General features: G+C 36.1%; 1 protein-coding gene across 3 annotated transcripts in view; it reads left to right on the top strand.

Annotated features, from left to right (window-relative positions):
• GRM8 (glutamate metabotropic receptor 8) overlaps positions 1 to 24,273 on the top strand; it is an 837,927-nt gene that overhangs the window by 739,884 nt on the left and 73,770 nt on the right. For all 3 annotated transcript variants that reach the window (XR_004033054.1, XM_030826389.1, XM_030826390.1), the window contains exon 9: positions 1,398 to 2,333. Coding sequence is in view for 2 of the 3 variants with exons in the window: in XM_030826389.1 (XP_030682249.1) it covers positions 1,398 to 2,333 (936 nt within the window). In the remaining variant the exon portion in view is untranslated. The remainder of the gene's footprint in view (positions 1 to 1,397; positions 2,334 to 24,273) is intronic.

Here is a 24,273-nt window from a genome sequence, read left to right as displayed (position 1 = left end):
GACCTGGCCTCAGAAGAGACATATCATCATTTCTGGAATATACTATTGTTTACACAGACTAGCCCTATTCGAAGTGGGAGGGGGCCACAGGAGTACATCAGTTTTCAGAAGTGAGGTTATTGGGGTCCACAGTGGAGACTGACTACCACAGAGTATAGTAATTCTTTTGGATTATTAGTAAAGGCAAACTTATGAAAATAAGTTGTTCTTTTTTTCTGAAACATTGCTTCATCTCCCTTTCTGTGCCTCTTGAGTACCCTCTGTTTCCATATCCCAGTACTTCCAAGCTGTCTCCTTATTCCTCAGGGATCTGCTGTGGTGCCTTTTCCATCCTTTCTCCCTCATGAATTCAACAAATATGTATTGAGGGCAAATTGTGTGCCAGTCACTGTTTGTTCACACCAGTGAAAAAATTACTCACTTCATAGAGCTTACCTTTTGTAGTAGCTGCTTTTCATAGTAAGTGGTCTCCTGTCATCCGTAATTTTCAGTTTTGTCCTATTAGCATTCTGCTAAAATTACTGTATGTCTAATAAGAAAAACAAATTCAAGGTCAGAGATCAATGATTGGCACTGTCTCTTTCACGAACTGCTTGTATCTCGATAGAGTTATGCTATGATTTAACCTGAAAGCATAAGGTCGAATTTTAAGGCCCTGAAGCAGATACTAAGCAAAGTAGGGAAAATCTCATTTGTACTAATTTCCCTGCTTTAAATCACCACAGGGCCACTTTTGTTCAGTAAAAAAAATTACCATCAAGTTATCTCATTCCGCATAGTGTTTGGCACAACATGGAAATGCAAGACTGAAGAATAAAAGGATATTTCAAGCCTAAACAGGGGCAAAACACATTAATATAGTTATCTCCATGAACACATGAGGAAAGTCAGAGATTAAAGTAACTCATTTTGCCATTTCCTTTCAAAATTGATGCAGTGTGATTTGAATTTCCCTAAGTATGGTAGAAAGACATGGATCATCTTTTATATATGTTTATATCCTAACCCAGGGTTTCAGGGATTCTGGCATTTATATTTGTGATTAACTCTAAAGCATCTTTTTACGGGGCTTCTTATGATTTTTTTGTATTTTATTTTTTTAGTTTTAAAACTGTTTTGACCAATAAATCTCTCTCCACATGTCACATTGGTCAGCATTGAGGAGGTAAATGGAAACTAATGACATTCATCAAGTTGATGAGGTGAATGATATATTGGATCCAGTCACTTAACACTTTCATAAAGTCAATATAAGGGAAAAAAAAAACTAGATTCTTATTATGGTAAACTGTATTTGTACTGTCAGCATTCTATGATATATCACAAACCCCTGGCTAGGATTAGGATATTATAAATGGGGGAAAAATGGAAGGCTCATTAATTTTTTATACTCACAGGTGGAAGACATGCAGTGGGCTCATAGAGAACATACTCACCCGGCGTCTGTCTGCAGCCTGCCGTGTAAGCCGGGGGAGAGGAAGAAAACGGTGAAAGGGGTTCCTTGCTGCTGGCACTGTGAACGCTGTGAAGGTTACAACTACCAGGTGGATGAGCTGTCCTGTGAACTTTGCCCTCTGGATCAGAGACCCAACATGAACCGCACAGGCTGCCAGCTTATCCCCATCATCAAATTGGAGTGGCATTCTCCCTGGGCTGTGGTGCCTGTGTTTGTTGCAATATTGGGAATCATCGCCACCACCTTTGTGATCGTGACCTTTGTCCGCTATAATGACACACCTATCGTGAGGGCTTCAGGACGCGAACTTAGTTACGTGCTCCTAACAGGGATTTTTCTCTGTTATTCAATCACCTTTTTAATGATTGCAGCACCAGATACAATCATATGCTCCTTCCGACGGATCTTCCTAGGACTTGGCATGTGTTTCAGCTATGCAGCCCTTCTGACCAAAACAAACCGTATCCACCGAATATTTGAGCAGGGGAAGAAATCTGTCACAGCGCCCAAGTTTATTAGTCCAGCATCTCAGCTGGTGATCACCTTCAGCTTCATCTCCGTCCAGCTCCTTGGAGTGTTTGTCTGGTTTGTTGTGGATCCCCCCCATATCATCATTGACTATGGAGAGCAGCGGACACTAGATCCAGAGAAGGCCAGGGGAGTGCTCAAGTGTGACATTTCTGATCTCTCACTCATTTGTTCACTTGGATACAGTATCCTCTTGATGGTCACTTGTACTGTTTATGCCATTAAAACGAGAGGTGTCCCGGAGACTTTCAATGAAGCCAAACCTATTGGATTTACCATGTATACCACCTGCATCATTTGGTTAGCTTTCATCCCCATCTTTTTTGGTACAGCCCAGTCAGCAGAAAAGGTAAGTAGAAGGAAATGCACTTGACAACATTTTCCTGGATTTAACATCTTCTTTTAGGATGCTTTTCCTCCTTTTATTTGGTTCACTTATATTCTCTAAAGATGCTTCAGTCTGTGCTATTCTTACTTAGCATTCATATATATATATATATATATATATATATATATATATATATATCTGTCCATCAAGGTCACATTGCTTTGAATTTGTGTTGACAAAGCCTGATTTTCCATGAAAAACACTTTAATGTGTCCTCCTTGGCAAGGTTGAAAATTGACAAAGCTCACATCACTTTCTGAGTCTCCTTTCCCAGCTCTGCTATCTGCTAACATCACTGTTCTTTTCCAAATGTTAATTAAAAGAGGAAGGAAGAAAGGGCAGACATGGTTCACAGGGGTAAGCTGTCCCCGAGATATGCCACGGCATGATAAATGCCTTCTTTTCTGTTTTATGTAACTCTGGGATAAAGCCATTGCTTGGTAATTATGATGATTTTAGTCATGGAAGCAGAGTTTATAGTGAAATAATCACACACACATACAAAAACTGAATGGCTTCGTTCAGTCTGAACCATCTTACTTCTCAGTCCCCATTCTTGTTACTTTTTCATATGTGGAAATTGATGATGAGGGTAAAGAAGGCAACCATGGACAATTATATAAAGCAGCTTATAAATTTTAGAAGGCAAAGATCAATGGACTCCCCCAAAGTAATTTCTTTTGTCACTAATCTCTTGTTAATGTTTTCCACATACAATACTGCTGGTAAAGAATATCTGTATAGGAAGGGAGTGCTTGCTGAGTTGGATGTTGTAGTTGTATGTACAGAAAAGCAGAGAACTAAGGGAACTCTGAATTCCACTTTTCGGGTAGTGGGATGGAGATAAACCAGCTTGAAAAACAGAGGAGAATGCTGTCTTTCTGTAATGATAGCCCTTCTGCCCTGATGGGCATGTGAGAGAGTCCTTTCAGAGTGAGGACTTGATTGTTCCATCCTCTGACACCAGAAATTGTGAGAAAAATGAAATGTCCTGGGGTAATTACATTTCCCAGGCTATAACATTCCAAGGAGGTTCTGCATGACCCAGCAGAAAATCCCAGCAAATTCACAGAAAATTTCCACAACAACGGGACAGAAAGCTCATTAGTATGAGTATTCATCCCTTCCTCAATCCATGTGGCCTTCAACTATTTTTGGACAAATAATGTACTTCAGCAAACTTGCTGCTGAAGAGAATAAACTTGTGGTTCTATTAAATAGGTTTTTTGAAGGAAATTTTTAAAAAATAACCATTTTCTCTCAGAACAATAACATTGCAGAGTTGTAGATGCCCCCTGAGGAGCAGTGATGAAGATGATAAGAATTTCACAGTGAAATGGACACATGAATATGCCAGAGGGTGGAGGTTGCCCTGTGTTGCTGAGACTGTGGGAGGTGTTCATTCATTTGAAAACCTGGGGGTTATGCTTAATTTTATGGGTGTCTATATAGCTATGCCTACGCAGATATGATTGAGTGTGGCTAGCAAAATTCCTTTTTCTTTCTTAGCTTTCTGAAATCAAACTAAATCTAAGAAGCACACTGAAAGACACATTATAAAATATGTTAATGGATTCATTTTGTATTTATAATATAGTTGAATGTGAAAAAGGCTAAATAAATCAATTAAGAAATGCTAACTCTAGGAATTTTGAGAATATTTTAGAGTCCACAAATTATTTAGTCATGGAAATGTTGAATTTAAGTTAGCTCTACATCAAGGGCTATCATATTATAAATAGCTAAGATTTTGGTACTGAGGTACTTCACATTATAAAATTTTGTGTTACCCTAAATCTACATCTGAAAATTTGCTACCTGCTATTCTCTGTCCAAGTTTCTTTTACTATTCAAGACAATACATGAAATGATTGACAAGCCTGGGAAACATAACAAGACCCTATCGCTACAATAATAAAAATAAAAAATTAGCCGGGCATGGTGTTGTGCACCTGTAGTCCAAGCTATTCAGGAGGCTGAAGCAGCAGGGATTGCTTGAGCCCAGGAGTTCAAGGTTATGGTGAGATAGGATCATGCCACTGCACTACAGGCTGGGAAGCAGAGTGAGACCTGGTCTCTACCAAAAAATAAATAAATAAATGCTTGAGAATGTTTATGTTTTCACATTGCTTAAATTATTGACATGAATATTAAAAATGAACAAAACTTGTATATCTCTATAAGGAGGCTTTAAATGTTGTATTGACCTTGGAGGACCAAAGAGCTGGTTAGTCCTCCATTTTCATTTGTACCGTTCAGACAATCAGCCCCATGTTATCAACTTGAATTGTTTACTACAGCTAGCTAGTGCACACGTCCATTAACCCAGCAGCTCCTTATTGAGCATTGTGTCCTGCCTTGAACTAATTATTGAGCCCATGTCAGTCGGCTTCCCTGATCCTTCTTTGCAAGGCTGAGTCTGGCTCCCAGCCCATGCTTTCCTGATGCCTGCCGGCACCAGCAAGGTGCCAGGCTCAAAATCAGAAAAAGATCAGGCTCAAGGGCAGGGGAAGATGGTGAGGGGTCAGATCTGTGATGAGAAAGAAAACAATAGAACTGTGCGTTCTGCAACTGTGCATTGGTGACACCGAATTTACAACATGTAGAAGAGCAAAATGTCTTCCAGTATGCATTTAATTGTTTCTTCTCAGAATAACGTCAGAGAATGCATCGAACCATACAGGTCTCTCTGAAATTACAAGTAGCAGGAATAACAACTAAACTTAGTTGAAAAGTTTAGACAGATGTTTTGGAAAACATTTGGGTAAAATCAAGTTATAAAGGGACACGTAGCAGTTATGAAGACAGATAGCTTTCTGAAGTGCCTTTATTCAATGATATATCATTTAACTTCCCCACATTCCTTTGTCCTCTGTTTTTGAATGAATCATTTTGAATGAATCAAGATGAATCATTTTTCCCAATAGATTTTAATAACATCGTTTGTAGCTACTGCTGAATTCAACTAAATTATGGTATAAATGCACCTTTTGTTTCCCTATAGAAAAGTGGTGTGAAGGAAGGGTAGACCATTGAGGCATGGCCACACAATAACACAAACTCACATAATTGTACTGAAAAGAGAAAAAAATTAAAATGTAATTAACTTAATAGTCAGGAGAAGTATCCTTAGGGATGGTAAGGGGCTGTAAGGATGGCAGAAATCTCTAAAACATATTTTATCATCCTTAATTGGGCTCATAAAATCGAGATAATCAGACAAGGGTTATGACACTGTCAACCTCCAATGAGCACTCTGCTTCTTCTAGAGCATCCAATGGAAACAAGACTAAACACCCTCAAAGTGGAAAAGAAAATAAAACTCAAAAAGGCAAAAAAAGAAAAAAAAAGAAAAAACCTCCAATAAATCTCAAACCAGCTTTTCTTCCAGTGGCCTCAGGATGCACAGCAGCTTAAGTCAGAAACCTGGTTGTCACCTTAGACTCCTCCCTCTACTCACTCCTGCCCCTTTATTTCCTCTTCTCACTTTTAAAAGTCATCGTTATTGTGGACAATAAGCAATGTCTGTCTGAATGAATATGTCTCTTAACATATAGCTCTTCTTATAGTCCATTCTCAATAAATGCCTATTCAATGAGCTAATATTAATGATATAATAATATAAATGCATATTTGTGATTTAAGTTAGACTATAGCACAATGGGAATCTTCTGTATGCATCTTATTGTATTCTCCATTATAACAATTTTTTTCTGAAAAAAATGGTTTCCCATTTAATGATGGGTCATGTAGATTTTTTTTCTAAAAAGTTGTCATTATCACTTATTCTCAAATAGGACTACTACATGTTTAAAGAGAAGAGCAAGCAAGAATTATTTAAAGGAGGGCAGTAGAAATGATTATCAGTATCCACATTGTATGTTTGTAATCGTTAATCACTGCATATAACTATCTTAGGCTATCTGTTGGTAAACTATATACCATTTTCTTTCTTTCTTTTTTTTTTTTTTTTTTTTTTTTGAGATTAAGTCTTGCTCTGTTGCCCAGGCTGGAGTGCAGTGGCGCCATCCTGGCTCATTGCAACCTCTGCCTCCCAGGTTCAAGCGATTCTCTTGCCTCAGCCTCTCAAGTAGCTAGGATTACAGATGTACACCATTATGCCCAGCGAATTTTGTATTTTTAGTAGAGATGGGGTTTCACCATGTTGGCCAGGCTGGTCTTGAACTCCTGACCTCATGATCCACCTGCCTCAGCCTCCCAAAGTGCTGGGATTACAGGCATGAGCCACCGCGCTCGGCCAACTATATACCATTTTCTTTCCTTGTCAGTTCACAGTCATTTGAAGCAGATCCTTTTGAAAGGTGTCACATTACAGAACTATTTAATGTATTATGGTCGATTTTTTGTGGACAAGATCAATTATACCAGACTGTTGCAATCTGCTCTGGAAGGGGGAAGTAAATTTTAAAAAGACTGGAAAAGAAAGCATTTATGTGGCCTCATTTATGCTCTTAGTTTAAATGATATGCTTGTGAAGATTCAGAGGAAACATGGAATTCTCATGTAGGGCCCATGCAGGCAGGACTGCCAAGTGGCTCTCCTAGGGAATGCTGCCTTATATAAGTTTTTGTTTTTGTTTTTATTTTTTTCTGATTGTGCTGCATATTATTCCTGCAGAAAATTACGAACTTTAACATTTAGAGGAATTCTTTTGGGGGAAGCCATCTTCTTTGATAGCACAAATAAAATTTGCTCAGTGAATCTTTTTAGATTACACATCCAACTTTTGGGGGTTCTGAGGAAGCTGTGGGGCCGAAGATTACTTAATTTAAGTGTTGATTATTAGTGACATTGTGGTATTTTTCAATTGAAATTGAGTTTACAAACAGTTTGAATTCTCTGCCCAAATTACAATAATTTATGCAACTAGACCATTGGATACTCAGGCTGGGAACTTACAGCTAGAGCTAACACATCGAAATGGTTCAGCTTTCTGAATATGATTGAAAAATCCTGAGGTACTAGATTTGATTAAGACTGAAATGTGAATATTTTCAGAGTCATAGCGACCATGACTTTATGTTAAAATGCTTTAGGAGAATATCATATACACAAACCTTATCTTTTCTATACAGACAGAACCTTAATGACACCCAGGACTGTTGATAATACAGAATGTAGTGACTGATTTACTTATTATGATTTTGTAAGACATTTTTTATGCTTTAGTAGATGCTTATCTCTCATGGAACATACAGGGTGCCAGGAAGAACAGATTGCAAGCAAACAGTTCCTTTTGGCTGTAACCACATATATATATATATTTTTTATGTTGAGAAATGTAAAAGAAAAATCTAAATGTGGTATCATATGGGTTAGTACCACCTACCTTAAGGTGTGCAAAAAATATTTAACCAAGTATTAATATATATTCCGGGCTATCTAAAATAAATTCGAAACAGATTTATTTGAATAATTAAAAGAAATATATAAAAAGAAATTTAACCTGGTTTCTGGTTCAAGTTAATGGCTGGCACAAAGACACATGTATGTCCTCCATCTAAGGTAACAATTAAATGACAAAAATAATGAGATTTTAAAAAAGAAAACTAGAAGGAAAGGAGAAAGGGAGAGAGAATGAGAGGAAGCCATTATATTGTTAGAACCAACGTTTGGTAAAACTGAGAAACTCTCGGGAAGTAAAAGCCAGTTGGGTCTGATTTATGGAGAAATTCAAAGAAGGGAAGCACAACCCAAGATGCATACATGGTTCTTACTATAAAAGTCCCAGATAATTTCCAAACCTAAAGTCAACATAAAGTCCTGAAGCAGGCATCAGAGTGACCATTAGGGAAATATTTAAAGAACTGCATTTCAGGAGATATGGGCCAGCTGGGCTTCTCATTTCCCCTTTCTGCTCCAACCTTAATGTAGAAAGAGTTCCAGTTAAAAGAAAGAACTCTTAAAAAATGGGAATTATGTGAGGACAGAGGACTTCTGTACCTATAAGGCACTGAGAGAGAAAGAGCAGAATTGGAAGTGACTTTATTTCAGATATGGCCGGGGGAATAGGAAATACAGCTCCACCTAGGAAAAGAATATAAGTGTCTCAACTCTTACAACAGGTTTCTCCTGGGGTAAGTTCCAGGCTGCTTGCTTGCCAATATCCATGCATCTTTAAGAGAAGCGAGCCAGGTAAAACAATCACTAAACTCACAAGTTCATAGTCAGCCCTCTCAAACAAAGAAAACAGGCCCCACCAGTAATCTTTGTCATGCAGCCTGGTCCTCCCATTATAATTCTACATCAACAGCTAAGGATGGCAGGATAACTGCAGAAAACCCAGAGCAGAATTTTGAAACACTAAAAAAGAAACAAACAAAACAGCATTAACTGACTCAAAAAAAAAAAAAAAAACAACAACAAAAACCAAAAACCAAAAACACAATCCCACAGGTAATTCAGGAAATATAAGAAAATGTTCTTTAAAAAAACACAATTTTAACTAGCGTTTTAAGAGTGAATCAAGAAAATATTGAACACATACCCATACACACACATGCAAGTGGCTGTGGAAAATATCAGTCAGGGAATAAGCATATGATCCCAGAAATTAAAATTATGAATGTGAAAATAAAAAGCTGAACAGATGTGCTGAAACATAGAACCAGAGCAGAGATCTAGAGGGCAAAATAAAAGTCAGAACTGGAAAGAAAAGTGAAAAAGAGGAAAATATGAGGAAAAGTTAAGACATGTTGAGCATAAATGCAAGATCCCAATATATATCTAATAAACATCCTAGAAGAGGAAACAGAGACAAAGAATGGAAATAATCTAAATACAAAAACAAAACAGAAGGAAGATTTCACAACTGAAGAAAGGAAATTCTTAAAATTGAAAAAATGGAAAGGGCCAAACATCTTAGTAGATTTTCACTAATTGACAGAAAATTCTACGAACTTTTAGAAGGGAAAAAAAGATACCCACAAAGAATGAACATCAGATCTCATGTGCCTGCTTGAATTCTAAACAGAATTGAGCAAAGTCTTTCTTGAGGGAGCAGTGTTTTAAACTTAAAATTCTATAGCCAACCAAACTATCAATCCATGTTAGGCTAAAAATGTAAATGGCCCAGAAAATCTGATGCCTACATATCTACATATGAATTATCCAAAAAAGCATGTCAGATATGAGACAGTAAGGCAGTGGCAATCACATATGATCACATATGATAGAAGGATTTTTTTTAACTTTTTTTTTTAACTCGAGAAAGGATATATTAGACCCTGGTGGTTAATATATTCACTATATATTCATATATATCCATAATCCTTTAAAAGCCAGGATTTTAATAATTATGCTTACTCCTTTTCTGCAAGTCCAGTCATGCTACTTGAATAAATCTGAAGGGAATAATATTTAGTAGCTATAATATAGTAATTGCTTTTTGAATTGGTATTATATTGTTAGAAGGAATCTAGAAAAAAATAGAGAAGTATTATCTACTAATGTAAATAATGTAAATATTATACAAACAAATATACAAATAAATATTATCTGCTAATGTGAGTAATGTAAATATTATACAAACCCTCTAAGTAAAAAATAGTAATATAACTTTAAAAAATTGAGGGGTCTGGCCGGGCATGGTGGCTCATGCCTGTAATGCCAGCACTTTGGGAGGTCGAGGTGGGCAGATCGCTGACGCCAGGAGTTCTAGACCAGCTTGGCCAACCTGGCGATACCCCATCTCTATTAAAAATACAAAAATTAGCCTGGCATAATGGCAGGTGCCTGTAATCCCACCTACTCTGAAGCCTGAGGCAGGAGAATCACTTGAACTGGGAGACGGAGGCTGCAGTGAGCTGAGATTGTTCCCACTGCACTCCAGCCTGGGTGATAGAGTGATACTCTTTCAAAAAAAAATAAATAAATAAATAAAAATTGAGACGTCTGTGAAAAGGGACAATAGAGAGGGGACTTGTGCAAACACTAAATCACTCTTCTATTTCTGTGAGTAGCCAATAGATACAATCTAAAATTGGTAACTCAAGAGATATAAGTGCATTCTTTACACAACAGGAAAAACAAAACAAAAAAACATTCAAACTCATTAATTCTATAGAATGGGATCAGGAGATGGAAGATTATTCAAGTGTAAATCATTGCATACAGAAGAATTTGAGTGAAAGTCTCAAGAAAAACTTTTCTAAGACAACATAAAGGTATATTTTCATATTAGGGGCTTTTGATATATAATAAATGTTTAAAGAAAATCTTTTAGATGCAGAAATGGATGAATGATTTTGAATTTGTAAAATGACTTGAAATCTTTGGTTGACACAAATCTTTTTTGAATGTCATCTTCTTTAGGTTTAATACAATTGCTAAATAAATACTTTTCAATGGCCACAATTTAAGTGTCAGCTTATAGCTGATGATGGCATTTCATCAAAAATATTTGTTAAATGTTTGCTTCATGCAAAAACCTTTGGTATTCAGAAAAATGCAAAAATGAATAAGAAGTCATCAAATTTTTAAGGGTCAAGTCAGGGGATAATACCAAGTGCAGAGGTGACTGGTCAAGGCAGAGTAAGATAATGGAGGTGAAGTTCACAGTATGAGGTCTTGGGACAAGGGATGGTGAACGGATGAAGAAACTCTCCATGAAGGAAATGGGAATTTAAAAAGGCCTGAAGGAAAGAAACAGATGCAAACGGTCTTCTAGACAATAGAAATAGTGGGTTTACACTTTCAGAAAAGGGAAAGTCGGGCATTGTTTGTAAAACCTGTGACCAAAAACCTGTTTTAAATTTAGGAAAGCCACAAGGAGAACTGGGAGGTCACATATTCCTTTTTTCCTTGTTAAAAACACACCTTTTCCACTGAAAACGTATTTTCCAGTGTGCGTGAAAAATTATACGGTTACTATAAAATAAAGATAGTCAGATAATTGGGAGTCATTTTATGAAGGGATTTAAGCCATGTTTATACTTCATTTGCTAGGGATTTGAGTATATTTATTCTTTTTGAGCATGAATATGTTCTTGGTGCCATTATATTTTGTGAAATTTCTCTGCCAGTGGAGAGTCTGAAGAGTTGCAGGGGATGTGGATAAGAAAAAATAAAATAACAAGTTTGTTGAGGAAATCCAGGCAAGAAATACTGGGGGCTTGACATGTGGCAGTGGAAGTGGAAAGAAGAGGACTCCTTTCAAGTTGAATTAGGAACAGAAGACAATGGAAAATGAGATGTTTGCAGTTTATGGCATATGATTTTGCTTGTAGTGTGCAACCTTCTTTGGGGCTGCTACAAGAGTTCTACCCAATTGGACTTCAAGGAAGAGTCATAGCCTTCTTTCTGGTCTGGAATAAAAGAGCAAACCATTTTTTAAATGGCTAATGACTGCATCTAGACAAGTATGGAGAAGAGTATTTGGGCTCAAAATAGTGAAAATTGGGTAAAAATCAATTTGTGTGGATAAAAGCAAAAGTAAACATACACAGCATGAGTATCTGGTAGATTATGATTTTGAGTAAACAAATCTGCTAAATAATGTGGAAACGAAGTTTGATAGTTGAAATAAAAGGCACACTCTTTAGAAATAAAAGCCAAATTATTTGTAAATGATGCATCCAATTTAAATATATAATCACCAGTTTATTATATAAATTTGAAAGTTAAATGGATTTTTTTTTAATTTTTATTTTTTTTAATTTTATTATTATATTTTAGGTTTTAGGGTACATGTGCACAATGTGCAGGTTTGTTACATATGTATCCATGTGCCATGTTGATTTCCTGCACCCATTAACTCGTCATTTAGCATTAGGTATATCTCCTAATGCTGTCCCTCCCCCCTCCCCAACCCCACAACAGTCCCCGGAGTGTGATGTTCCCCTTCCTGTGTCCATGAGTTCTCATTGTTCAATTCCCACCTATGAGTGAGAACATGTGGTGTTTGGTTTTTTGTCCTTGCGATAGTTTACTGAGAATGATGTTTTCCAGTTTCATCCATGTCCCTACAAAGGACATGAACTCATCATTTTTTATGGCTGCGTATTATTCCATGGTGTATATGTGCCACATTTTCTTAATCCAGTCTATCGTTGTTGGACATTTGGGTTGGTTCCAAGTCTTTGCTATTGTGAATAGTGCCGCAATAAACATACGTAAATGGATTTTATATTACAATGCGCTTGGGCAAATTTTAGAGTAATCTTTATTTTTACTACTTGTCATGGTCATGAGCAAATTCACTAAATATTTTTTTCTTTACCACAACTCAGTTTTGTGTAATTTTGAGTGCCTTGCATATAAAATCAGAATTAGTCAGTTTTCAATTATTCTGTTGTTTTTCTTTAAAATCCTTTTTTAAAGTAATATATTGAGTCCATAAGGTAATCCGCAGGGTTCTGTATTTTGGCAGTGTTTTGAATCCTGTTCACAGGGACTGGTTTTCAACCAATCAAATAGCATCCACACTAATTGTAGGTTTTTGTGGGATTTTAGAAAAGGAATTAAGGTTACCATTTTGAAAAAAAAAAAGTTCAAAAATTGCAATCAGTTGAATGTTTTCACTTGGAATTTTAGACTCTCTATGTTGTTTGTTCAGTCAAGTGTATCTTGGGAAAAATACCAAGAAATGTATTTTCCTTTGTCTGTTGGCTTAAACCCTATAGAATACAGCTTCCTCTATAACCTTTTTGAATATATACTGAGACTCAAATTATACACACGTATGTACTTATAGCTTCTGTAGAAGATTTCATGTTCTCAGATGAGATTAAATGTCATATGTTTCTCCTGGCAGCTGCTTTCTTTAAAATCCTCATATACTCAAATTGAATTGAATCGAAAATAGTATTGGTAGATTGTGAGCCTGTCATAAACCCTTAAAGTGTTCACATCAGCAGGCAGCTTATCACTGTAGCGCTGTCCTTTCTTCAACAAAACATTTTCCCCATGCTAAAATGTCCAATCAAATGGCAATTTATCAAACACTTGGTTACACTGCCTATTTATTGGCAAGAACCGACAATAACAAGCACGAAATAATTACATTCGAAATGCAAAAGAAGAATATGTGTAGAAGATGGCAAGAAGACTAGCAATGAGTAAAGGGAGTCACTGCCATAGGATAATAATGTACATGTCTCCAAAGAAGGCCCTCAAATTACCTATTTCCACCTCTGTTATTATTTTATATATTTTTTATGTATAGCACAGGCATAGATTGGTGATTGCTAATATGTCCTCATTTTATATCTTCCCCTCCCCTGCACTCTGGGAAACCACATTGCTTTGAATCTTTTTGTTTCTTTGTCTTCTTTATCTCGTCTTCCTTCTGTTCAAGTTGCCCCTGATTTTGGCCTTTCTCCCAGGCACTATTCCCTTGACGTTTTCATTATTCACATATCTCCTGCTAGAAAAGCTGCATTCATGCTTTCCTCACTGCTTTCTTAATCTCTGCCCTTTTACATCTTCAAAAATGTGAACTAAAACAATCCAAAACTGGGATCGGAAAGCCATCCAAAACCCAAATTGTGAAATTAAGCTATCTAAAACCCCAAATGTATCATATTTAAAATGGTCACTATTCGTTGAACGTCTCCTATCGTGCCAAAAACCAGGTAATATTATTTATATTTAAACCATTTTTTTTCTCTAAACTTCTTTTTAGAATAATAAAAACTTCTTTTTAGAAGTTTAGAGAAAAGAAGTTAGACTTCTTTTTAGACTTCTCTTCTTTCTTCTCCTGTTTAGACTCTGTCAACAAATTACAGTGTTTGTTTGAAATTTCTCCTACATCTATGTTTTTCCTTCTCATTTCCAAGGTCAAATCTCCTTTTGTCCATAGGTCTCAGGCTTAAAACCTACCTTATGTTTCTGTGTTATGCTCAGTGTCTATTTTATTTCCTCCTTTGTATATCAACATTATCTCTGTCTTTCAGAGATCCAGACTTGGAAGGTGACACTGACTTCTCTTCTTTTTACCCTGTTTAGACTCTGTCAACAAATTGTAGTGTTTGTTTGAAATTTCTCCTAGATCTATTTTTTTCCTTCTCACTTCCAAGGTCAAATCTCTAGTCCACATCTGGGTGGAATCTGTTTAGTTGTAAGATGCTCTTATTTTAGAAAAAGATTGCTAGCTACGTAAGCACTGATCACTGTACTCGAAAGTGACTTCCAGATTTTTGCCATAAAGTTCTTGCACAACACTTCTTCTTTGTCACTTCTTTTAGATGAGATCGGGCACGTTCAGGGTGGTATGGCTGTAGACCGCCACTTCTTTTATAGTTACTCAATCAGTCCATTTTTGTTTTAACACCATCATTCTGCTGCATACTAACAGCACTGTTTGAGCCAGAAGTGGCCCGCCATCATGGAGCTTGAATTCTGTAGAAGAGACTTTTTTAAAGGGATAATTTAGTTACTCAGTAAAAATTGCTATGTGTACTCTCAATGGTGCTATTAAGGGTTCTTAAAGTAAAATTAATTCCTATTGACCATTAGCTCAAATCCAAACTTTCCAAACTTTGTCTTTGTTAATACCACTTTCATTTTGTTATACCACTCTTCATTTCAGTGAAACCAATATTCTTATGAAATCAACTAATCCTTGAAATCATCCTTATTAATACAAGTTCTAAACACGTATGTGCTCTATCTGGATGTCTGTTATTTTACATTTCCAGATTTGTGTTCTGTGCTGTTCTTCAGTTATTTATGCAACTATGGTTGTATTTCCGTTCAGTGATTCCTCAGGAAGAGATCATTATAATTCTTGTGCATTCTTCCCAACTCTCACTTCTTGCTAGCCCCACAAAGTGCTTCGCAACTAGTTTTGAAGTACAAGGTTTTTGTTGAAATTGATAAAAAGAAAAGAAAAAAGGATAAATATTTTTAAGCCAATTCTGAGTTAATGTGTTCCAAAAAGTGAGTTAAAAGTAAAGGAAATGATTGGCCTGGTAGATAAGAAATTGAGATTCTTGTCTCATTAAAATCTCTGTGGCCTTGATTAAGGAAGTTATCTTCTCTGAATCTTTGTCCTCTTACCTCAAGTAAGGTGACAACTTGACTATGTAGTCTCTAAGGGTCTGTTTAATTCTAAGATGCTCTTATTTTAGAAAAAAAAATGCCAGCTACGTAAGAAATGGTCAACTACTCAGAGGCATGACCTAATTTTTAAGCAAATGCACATGAAGATTATTATGCATATTCAGTGAGGGATGCAAATGAATGCAGGAAGCATTTTAGAAGATAAATGTACTTAAGATGGATTATTGGTCTCATAAACCTTAATCAAGCACATTTACATCAACATAGCATGATACAAATGTATGATCCAGAATCTGAATTACTTTTCCAAAGAGCCCTGTGGGGTATCTATTGATACCATATGTTTAAGTTTAGAGCTAGGCAGAAAGAGGAAGAAGACACTCAGTACTCAGTACTTTACATTAATTTATAAATTTCTTGCTCTCTGTTTGCAAAAATAAAAGTATAGCCCACAGCAGACACCTCTCAGTATATCAGATTTTGCTAGTTGAACATTACCTAACTTTTCTGTGGCTCATTCTACTTCTCATTATTTTTTGTTTGTCATTCAAAATGTTTTTCCTCTTATGGAAATACATAAGTCACAAGCTGGAAGACTGATGTGACCCCAGAAATTAGTGTGTAAAGTAATCTCTTATTAGAAACTGATTTTTTATTTCTCTTGACATTAGTGAGTTCCTTATCCTCTTCTACTACATTTTCCTTATACTGCCAGTTAATGTAGTATCATAAATTGCTCTGCCTCAATGTCCAAAAAAGAGGGAAGGACACTGTGTCTACTAAGCAGTCCTGTCATGAAAAATTGTAAAGTGTTGGTGACAAGAACCAGTTAAGTTCCCTTGTATGTCTTTTTCTCTTGACTCTTCCTATGGAACCTAAGAAAAAAGCAGTGCTTTAAAGTACTTCTGTAATTGGGAACAAGAAAAGCTGTAATTTTCTTAAAAATAAATTCATGATAGTTTAAGACTTAATTCAAATATGGAAATGATATAGGTGACGAGTTCTCTTCCTTTGGTTAAAATCCTATGGGGCAATCTATCTAAAATAATTATTTCCCTTAGACTGGAAATCTTCAAAAGCAGTTGCTTTTCTCCAGAATCTTAATTCCGCAAACTCTTATGCCATTATCTATGAGCTCTATGAAGATATTAGTGCAAGTTGAAAAAAGTTTTGATTATTTTGAAAAATAAAGGCCATATTCACAACACACATGATATTTTATATAATCAATTCTAACTGATCACAATGTGTGATCGTTACAAACTTTACACTATTTAACATAACAACTTGAGCAATTAAATCACATTCAGTTTAATTGCATGGAGGCAGCATGGTATACTGTTTCAAAGCATGGATGTAGAGACTGGATGCTTGACACGAATTGTGGTTTGGGCATGTACTAAGTGATGTGGCATATATTCCCACTCTAAGCCTCAGCTCGTGTCTGTAAAATGGGGATAAAAACAATGCTTAGCACATAGGATTGGTTTGAGTATTGACTAAGACTCCTGCTTCTTCTTACTCATGTGTTGGTAATGGTGATGAACGTGAGATGGCGATTCTTCATTTGCCATGCTGACCAACCTAAATCCCTTTGGCATTCTCTAAACTCTGCTTTCCCTACTTTTGTGCTGATGCATTTGGTCACTTGAGAAATGTTAAGTTTATATTCTTGTTATGTAAATCTGCTCTAACTATAGTACTTATAAGCATTGTATTCTTCTGGTGTAAAACTGGCCCTAAACAGACACAAAATGTTTCATATTTTCGTGTGATTTAATGGAATTGAGCCCAATTATTTAATATCAATTACTAAATTGTTTTGTATTTAAAGTAAAATTATTTTTATGACCGTAATATGACTCTAAGTAGAAAGAGATATGTTATAACATGATTTGTTTATAAGACTTTTTTTCTATTCTCCACACTCTAATAACATAGTCTGTCAAGAAATCTTTGAATATGTGTTTTTTTAAAAGAATTCATATATTTGCAATATTTGATTAAAAAGCATAAACAATTTATTTTCTGGAGGAAGACAACCATAGTATTTTGATGTGAAATTCACTTTGAGATAATTTTGGAACATATCTTAGATAAAGTAAGATATATACAAGTCACAGTATTTTTCAATTTGATCCACTCATACTATGAATTCCTAAATCATGGCTTATTTCTCAAATTGCCTCCCATGTTCTCTTTCTTAGAATATTACACTAATTTAAAGCTGTGCCACGTAATCAGGTATTATACCAAAGGGGTCTCTTTCTTGCTGCTATCCTACCGGAAGCATACTTTCTGTCAAGAAAACATAGATGCTTGCTTAGTTTAATTTCATGCAATAGCAGCATGCTTCTTTCTGATTTCTGTTAGCCAAATATTTATTTTGAGTCATTTAAAATTCTGAAAAAAAAAAAAAAAAAAACACTTCAGCTTCTATTTGAAACCATTCCAACACCAACTGCATTTGTATTTGGGTCTCAGTTCTCCATAAGAGGTCTTAACAGATGATCCCACAAATTCTTTTTCAGTTCTCCAGAGGAACAGTGTTCAGAGTTTCCTAGGTTAGGGTTGCTAGACTTATGAAATAGAAATGCAGATGTTACGTTAAATTTTAATTTCAGATAAACAATGGATAATTATTTTGTGTAAATATGTCCTACACAATATTTCTGACATCCTAAAATATAATTATCTGAAAATAAAATGTAACTGGATGTCCTGTATTATATCCAGCAACTTTATTCTAGGTTGATGACACCAGATTGATAAGATGAATCATAAACAACAAACAAAAAGTTGGAATACTGAAATACTTGCTATAAGAATTTAATAAAATTCTACAAATACATTTAAGGCACAAAAACATTAATTAATCATGCAAATATTGTTTAAATTACAAGAAAAATATATAAAGTAGACCAATGTTCCTTGAATAGATGACATAAAATTCAACAGTTAATAGTTGTGTTAAGCAGAATAAAGGCCTCTGAAAGATGTGAACATTCTAATCACCAGAACCTGTGAATATAATATAATAAATGTCAAAAAAGAATTAAGGTAATAGATGGAATCAAGGCTGCTGATCAACTGACCTTAAAATAAGGAGATTATCCTAGATTACCTGGTTGTGTCTCAAATATGGAAGAAGGAGGCGGAAGAAGGAGGCAGAAGAGTCTGTAGTGCGACCTGAGACTCAACTTGCCATTGCTGGCTTTGAAGATGGAAGGGGCCATGAGCCAAGGAATGCAGAAAGCAGCCTCTAAAAGTTGAACAAGGTGAGAACACAGATTGCCCCCCTAAGGCCTCCAAAAGCAATGCAATCTTGCTGCTAATTTGATTTTAGCCAAGTGAGACCCATTTCCAACTTTTGACTCCAAAACTGCAGGGCAGTAACTTTGTGTTGTTTTAGGCTGCTGAGTTTCTGGTAATTTTGTTACAACAGCAATAGGAAACTTATACAGTAAGTAAATACTGTGTACATTATTGATTTAGATGACTTTTTGTATAATTTTTTACTGTTTTTAGACATGACATGCAATTCCTTAAGATTATCTTATAATAATGATGATTTTAAAAATGTGTTTAATCTTAAACATTTTTCAAAGGATATGAAAGTACAATTTGAAACATGACATATTAAGCTGATATACTACACATTAAGCATGCTGATTCACATTTGATCACATGTATAGTAAATGAAGATATATAACTTTGAAGAAAACTTTCAAGCCAATTTCAATTATTATATATGGTGAGATTAAGATACAGCCATTGCAAAAACGAAACAAAATCCAAAATATAAGTCAAATAAAAGTTGTATATTTTACATACCCCCTGACACACACACTTATATCAGACACTCATAAATATGGGGGACTTTCATATAATAATTTTAAAGAAAAATAGATTATAAGGATTGTAATATGTAATTATAATAATTTAATAAGTGTACTATTGCTAGTACAATACAAATTGAGTTTGCTAGCTCATTTTTAAACTCTAGAAGGAAATTCCTATGAAACATTCAATGAAATACTAAAAAATTCTTAGAATCTGGTTGATACAGAAATATTAACCCTTCCAAATAATATTTAGAATTTTAATTAGTACAATGAGAATGGTAATGAACAATGGCTAGAGATATACATTTCCTCTAAAATGTATTATCTAAATATATATTCGTATTCATTTCTATATACACTTTTTATTTAATTTTATAAGAATTGATCTTTTCTCAGGTGTAAAATGTTTTAAAGTCATATTCAAAGTTCCTCTTGCCATGTGTTACCTTCCTGTATTCCTGGTCTTATATAGTTTTGTATTCTCTGTCCTCAAGGTGTTGAGTAAAAGCTTAGAGAAAGAGAAGAATACACATGCTAATGCATACTTTGACCACAGTTATACAAAGATCATTTCATAAATATTCACCCATTTTCCTGATAGTAAAACTTAGTTTCATGGAATTTGTAGTTGTAAAACTGGGATTTAAACACAAGTTTGGTTTTGAAGCCTAAAGTCTCCAAAGCTCAAATTGTTTAAGCCATACCCACTGCTTCATTTTAAGCATTCACTACAGCTTTATTGAACTAGGCTCCTATAAAACCACATAGAAATTGGATGCATCCTCCTTCATATGGAGTAATATCAGATTTCTTGTTGGTATCCCAATTGCAAGTCAGTGGGAGAAACAAAAACAGATGGACCACAACTCCAGCATCTGCTGACTTGCTGGGGCTATTTAAGTCACTAAATGCTCATCTCTGTAGGCACTGGGATACTTATTTTCCTCATCTCTGTGTTTCCTGTACCCAGCACTGTGCTTGACAATATAATAGGTAAGCAGGATATTTTATTTGAAGAAATGAACAAATGCCTGATTGCACAAATAAGGCTGACTCTGTTCTCTCTACTTTGTTTCTTTTTAGAACCTGATGACTAAAATTTTGTTCTTGAAACACCTAAAAAGAACTCCAATAAAAAGCTACATGTAGGCAGTTTTCATTTATGAAGAGAGGGTAATTCAGTGTTTGGTAGTATACACCTCTGATTATAATCAATTTGGAATCAGTATTTAATCTATTTAGGTTGATGGAGAATTTATAATATAGACAAACAGGTCTCTAAGTCCTCCTTCTCTTACTACCCATGTTCTCAGCATTTCTAATCTCTATTTCATAACCTAAAAAACAGGTTTCACCTGAGTTCAGTCCTACTTACCTAAGGATAAAAGTAAGGAGAGGCTGGGCGCGGTGGCTCACGCTTGTAATCCCAGCACTTTGGGAGGCCGAGGCGGGCGGATCACGAGGTCAGGAGATCGAGACCACAGTGAAACCCCGTCTCTACTAAAAATACAAAAAAAAAAAAAAATTAGCCGGGCGTGGTGGCGGGCGCCTGTAGTCCCAGCTACTCGGAGAGGCTGAGGCAGGAGAATGGCGTGAACCCGGGAGGCGGAGCTTGCAGTGAGCCGAGATTGCGCCACTGCACTCCAGCCTGGGTGACAGAGCGAGACTCCGTCTCAAAAAAAAAAAAAAAAAAAAAAAAGTAAGGAGAAAGGAGAGAGGTGATAATGAAGGGAAATGTATGCTGTGTCAGCATGGTGATAACAGACAGTAGGGCAACCGGAAGTGGAGAATAAGCTGACATTGTGCCAATAGTGTTAGCAAAGACTGGAAAGTGGCTATGTGGACAAGTTTCTTCCAGCTGCATAATGCAGATTTGCTAGTGCCCCACTGAACTTCCTAAGAAGTCCTGGTTTAAGATACTAACATTAGCTAGAGCCAGTGATGGAAATGAAAGCTATCTAGTTTAACTATCCTGAGTTTCACCAGCCTTTGGTGAAATATCCATGTAGTGTTTGCTGTTTTTATCACTACACGTGCTTGTCCTGGGATTCTTAAAAAAAAAATACCCAAAAGGTCAGTTAAGAGGACCACACACATTGATTCTAAACAATATGATCTTACTGCAGGTTTTAAAGCATATGGATTTTAGAAATTGTTTCCATGGCTCATTTTTTTTTAAAAACAAGAGCTTTATTTCTTAATTGACAGACTTTGGTACAACATATTAGACCAATTTTTAAAGACTTATTTTTAAAAGGCTACAGAGAAAATAATTCCATTGTCTGAAACATAAAAGAATCCAGAAAACTGGTAATGATAGGAAAACTCTAGGCTTTTTATAATTGACATTTTGAAACAAAAGGATATATTGGCTCTGCCATTTGTAGCTTTTGGTGTTGTGATCCATGAAAATAATGGTCTGTCTTCAATCTATCAAGTCACAGACAATGAGCTATATTCTGGATTTTGTTGGTGTCTGAATTTTTTCCTGCCTAAGAGATGGCCCCAGCAACAGCACCTATTTCCAGGGCACTTCCCTTCCTGATGGAATAAAGACATTTTGGAGTGAAATAAACTCAAGCAGGTGTAGCAATTCAAGCCATTCATCTCAGCACTATTCCCATATCTTTCCAGTCAACCTCATATGCATGGTTTGGATGGTCAGGATAAACATTTTCTTATTCTTTGATTTTGCTTTTGAAGGAGTGCTGAGGCAGCCTGGAAATGTCCAAAGCCTCTTATACCTGTGTTTCAGCTGTAGATTATGATATCTGTGGAGCTTGTATCCCAAGCTGGGGACATCAGGCAGAGCCACAGCCTAGGATTTGGAGCAGATACTGGATGGTTCAGTTTTATACCGTAGAGGGATTGATGGTGTGAGCAATAACGGGGAGGCCACAAGAGGCTGCAGCACCATTTGTTGAGAGGTCAGGTATCGAGAGTGTGGCTCTCAGACTGGCATACGGCACCTTGTTAACCACGTTCTCCTACCAGGAAATATGGGATCTCATTTGAATCAACCTATCGGGGAATAATATGGAGGTCTGTTCTGAGCCTGTAGGGAATCTGCACAAAGTAGCCACCAGCACAGTTAATAACGGGATTGCCTGGCAACTATCTCTTTCCAGCCATAGCTGAATATACCAGTTGATCAGGTCAATCTTATTCTTTAACTTCCTCTGGGGAGGTATACAGTGAGTTGAAGACGACAATGGCCAATTTTCATCCTATCTGCTGGGGGAGAAGGGAAACAGATCTGAATTGCTATGTTTCTCATCCTCCAATACTGGTTATTAATCTATATGCAGAAAATGCCTTTCTTAACTTTTCATTTCTGTAGAGTTATCAAGATCCTTAATTTTGAGACTCAGCCTCTTATACCGGCTAATTTTCTGCCTTTTCAGGACTTAAAAGTTTGTTTTAACTCAGTCTTCTATGCGTTCAACTTTCCTTTAGATCCAACCCCACATATGATTTTGCAACTAATTTATTTTACTTTTATTTTTTCTTTGGCCTTTTTGGCATTCTTATGGACTTTATAACTCACAGCCAAACTCTAGAGATTTCCCATTGGATCTCTCATCACTTTAACACTTAGAGTTTTACCAAATTGGCTGAAGAATTATTTCCAGCAGTAACCATATATATTTTTTCGACAGTTTTCTAAATTCACATTGGTGCATTCCTTGGCCTTTGTACCACATTTAAATTCCTAATTTTCCTAGTACTCGATCTGATTAACACACTATTAACACAGTCATTCATTGAAGCACATGCTCTTCATCTCCTTGGTGGTAACTTTCCTGTGGTAGCTAGCCTTATGATAACTTGCCTCCAATGGGATAAAAGACGTAACCCATAGAGTCACCCTCATCACAATTGACCTTGGAGGGAAGAATGATTTGAAAACCACAAGAGGTATATAAAATTGCCATGTTGTCTATAGATTTGTTGAGGATGTTTTTATTCTAAAATTCTCAAGGAGTTGTATTGCTGAGATGATATAATTCAAATTAACTTTCCTTCAGTCATGTCAAAGTTCATTATATTCATGACTTACTCAGCCTCAGCAGCTGTTGGAATTTGACACAGGTGTAAACCAGAAGTGGTGGGTGATCATACCATAGCAGACCATAATAGACAGCACAGCCCTGAAATTTTCACTGAGCTTCATCTTAGTGAGTCTCCCAACTACGTGAAGACCATGGGATAGCTGTTACTGGCAGTACTGATCTCCCTACAACCCACTACCTGCTTATAGATATCTCCATAGAGAAAAAGAAAAGGCAGACTTCTCATTATATAGATGAGTATGAATTGTAAGAATATCCTCAGATGGCTTCTTACCTGTCTGCTTCACCAACACACTTTGACCATGGCTATGTAAGAGCCAGGTTTGGAGGATGTGGTGCTAATGAGTCCAAGGCCACTGGTTAAATCTCCATGTAGCTCTGTGGCAAGCCCTCAAACTAGTTATCTCTAAAGACTGACTTCTAATTTTGGTCAAAATATTTCACAAATATGTGCCAATGTCACATGGAGGGCAGTGAAGGAATATGTGCAGAGTACATTGTCAGCACTGAGAGAGCTCTTAAAAGACACTGAGTCCAATTACTCACTAAAAAATGATGCTAACCAATGCATCAGTTCAGATGATGCCTAAATGCCTCCAGTAACTAGAAGCTCTTTATCTTCCAAGCTAATGTATAACATAGTTGGCAGCAATGACTCTAAGTTGCTCCTTAAGTCAAGTTAAAATGTATCTCTTTTTAAATATACCAAATGGAGCCATAAAAACAATCTAACCCTCTTCCACGTGGCAATCAATCAATTTGTTACATATTTGAGGGTAGCCACCGTGGTTCTTTGAAATTTATTTTCACTTTAAACATGCTTATTTCCTTCAAAAGTCCTTCAGATATTTGGTTTTTTCCATTTTAAATGTTCAATAAATCCCTCTTGAAATCTTTGACAAGAATGAAGCAGAGGGTGCCAAGAGATATTGGAATAGCACAGGCCAGTTCTCTCAGGGA

The sequence above is a fragment of the Nomascus leucogenys genome, chromosome 13, assembly GCF_006542625.1.
Source record: "Nomascus leucogenys isolate Asia chromosome 13, Asia_NLE_v1, whole genome shotgun sequence".
NCBI classification, from domain to species: domain Eukaryota; kingdom Metazoa; phylum Chordata; class Mammalia; order Primates; family Hylobatidae; genus Nomascus; species Nomascus leucogenys.
The sequence above is the reverse complement of the archived record's forward strand: the minus strand, read 5'-3'. Positions and strand labels throughout refer to the sequence as shown.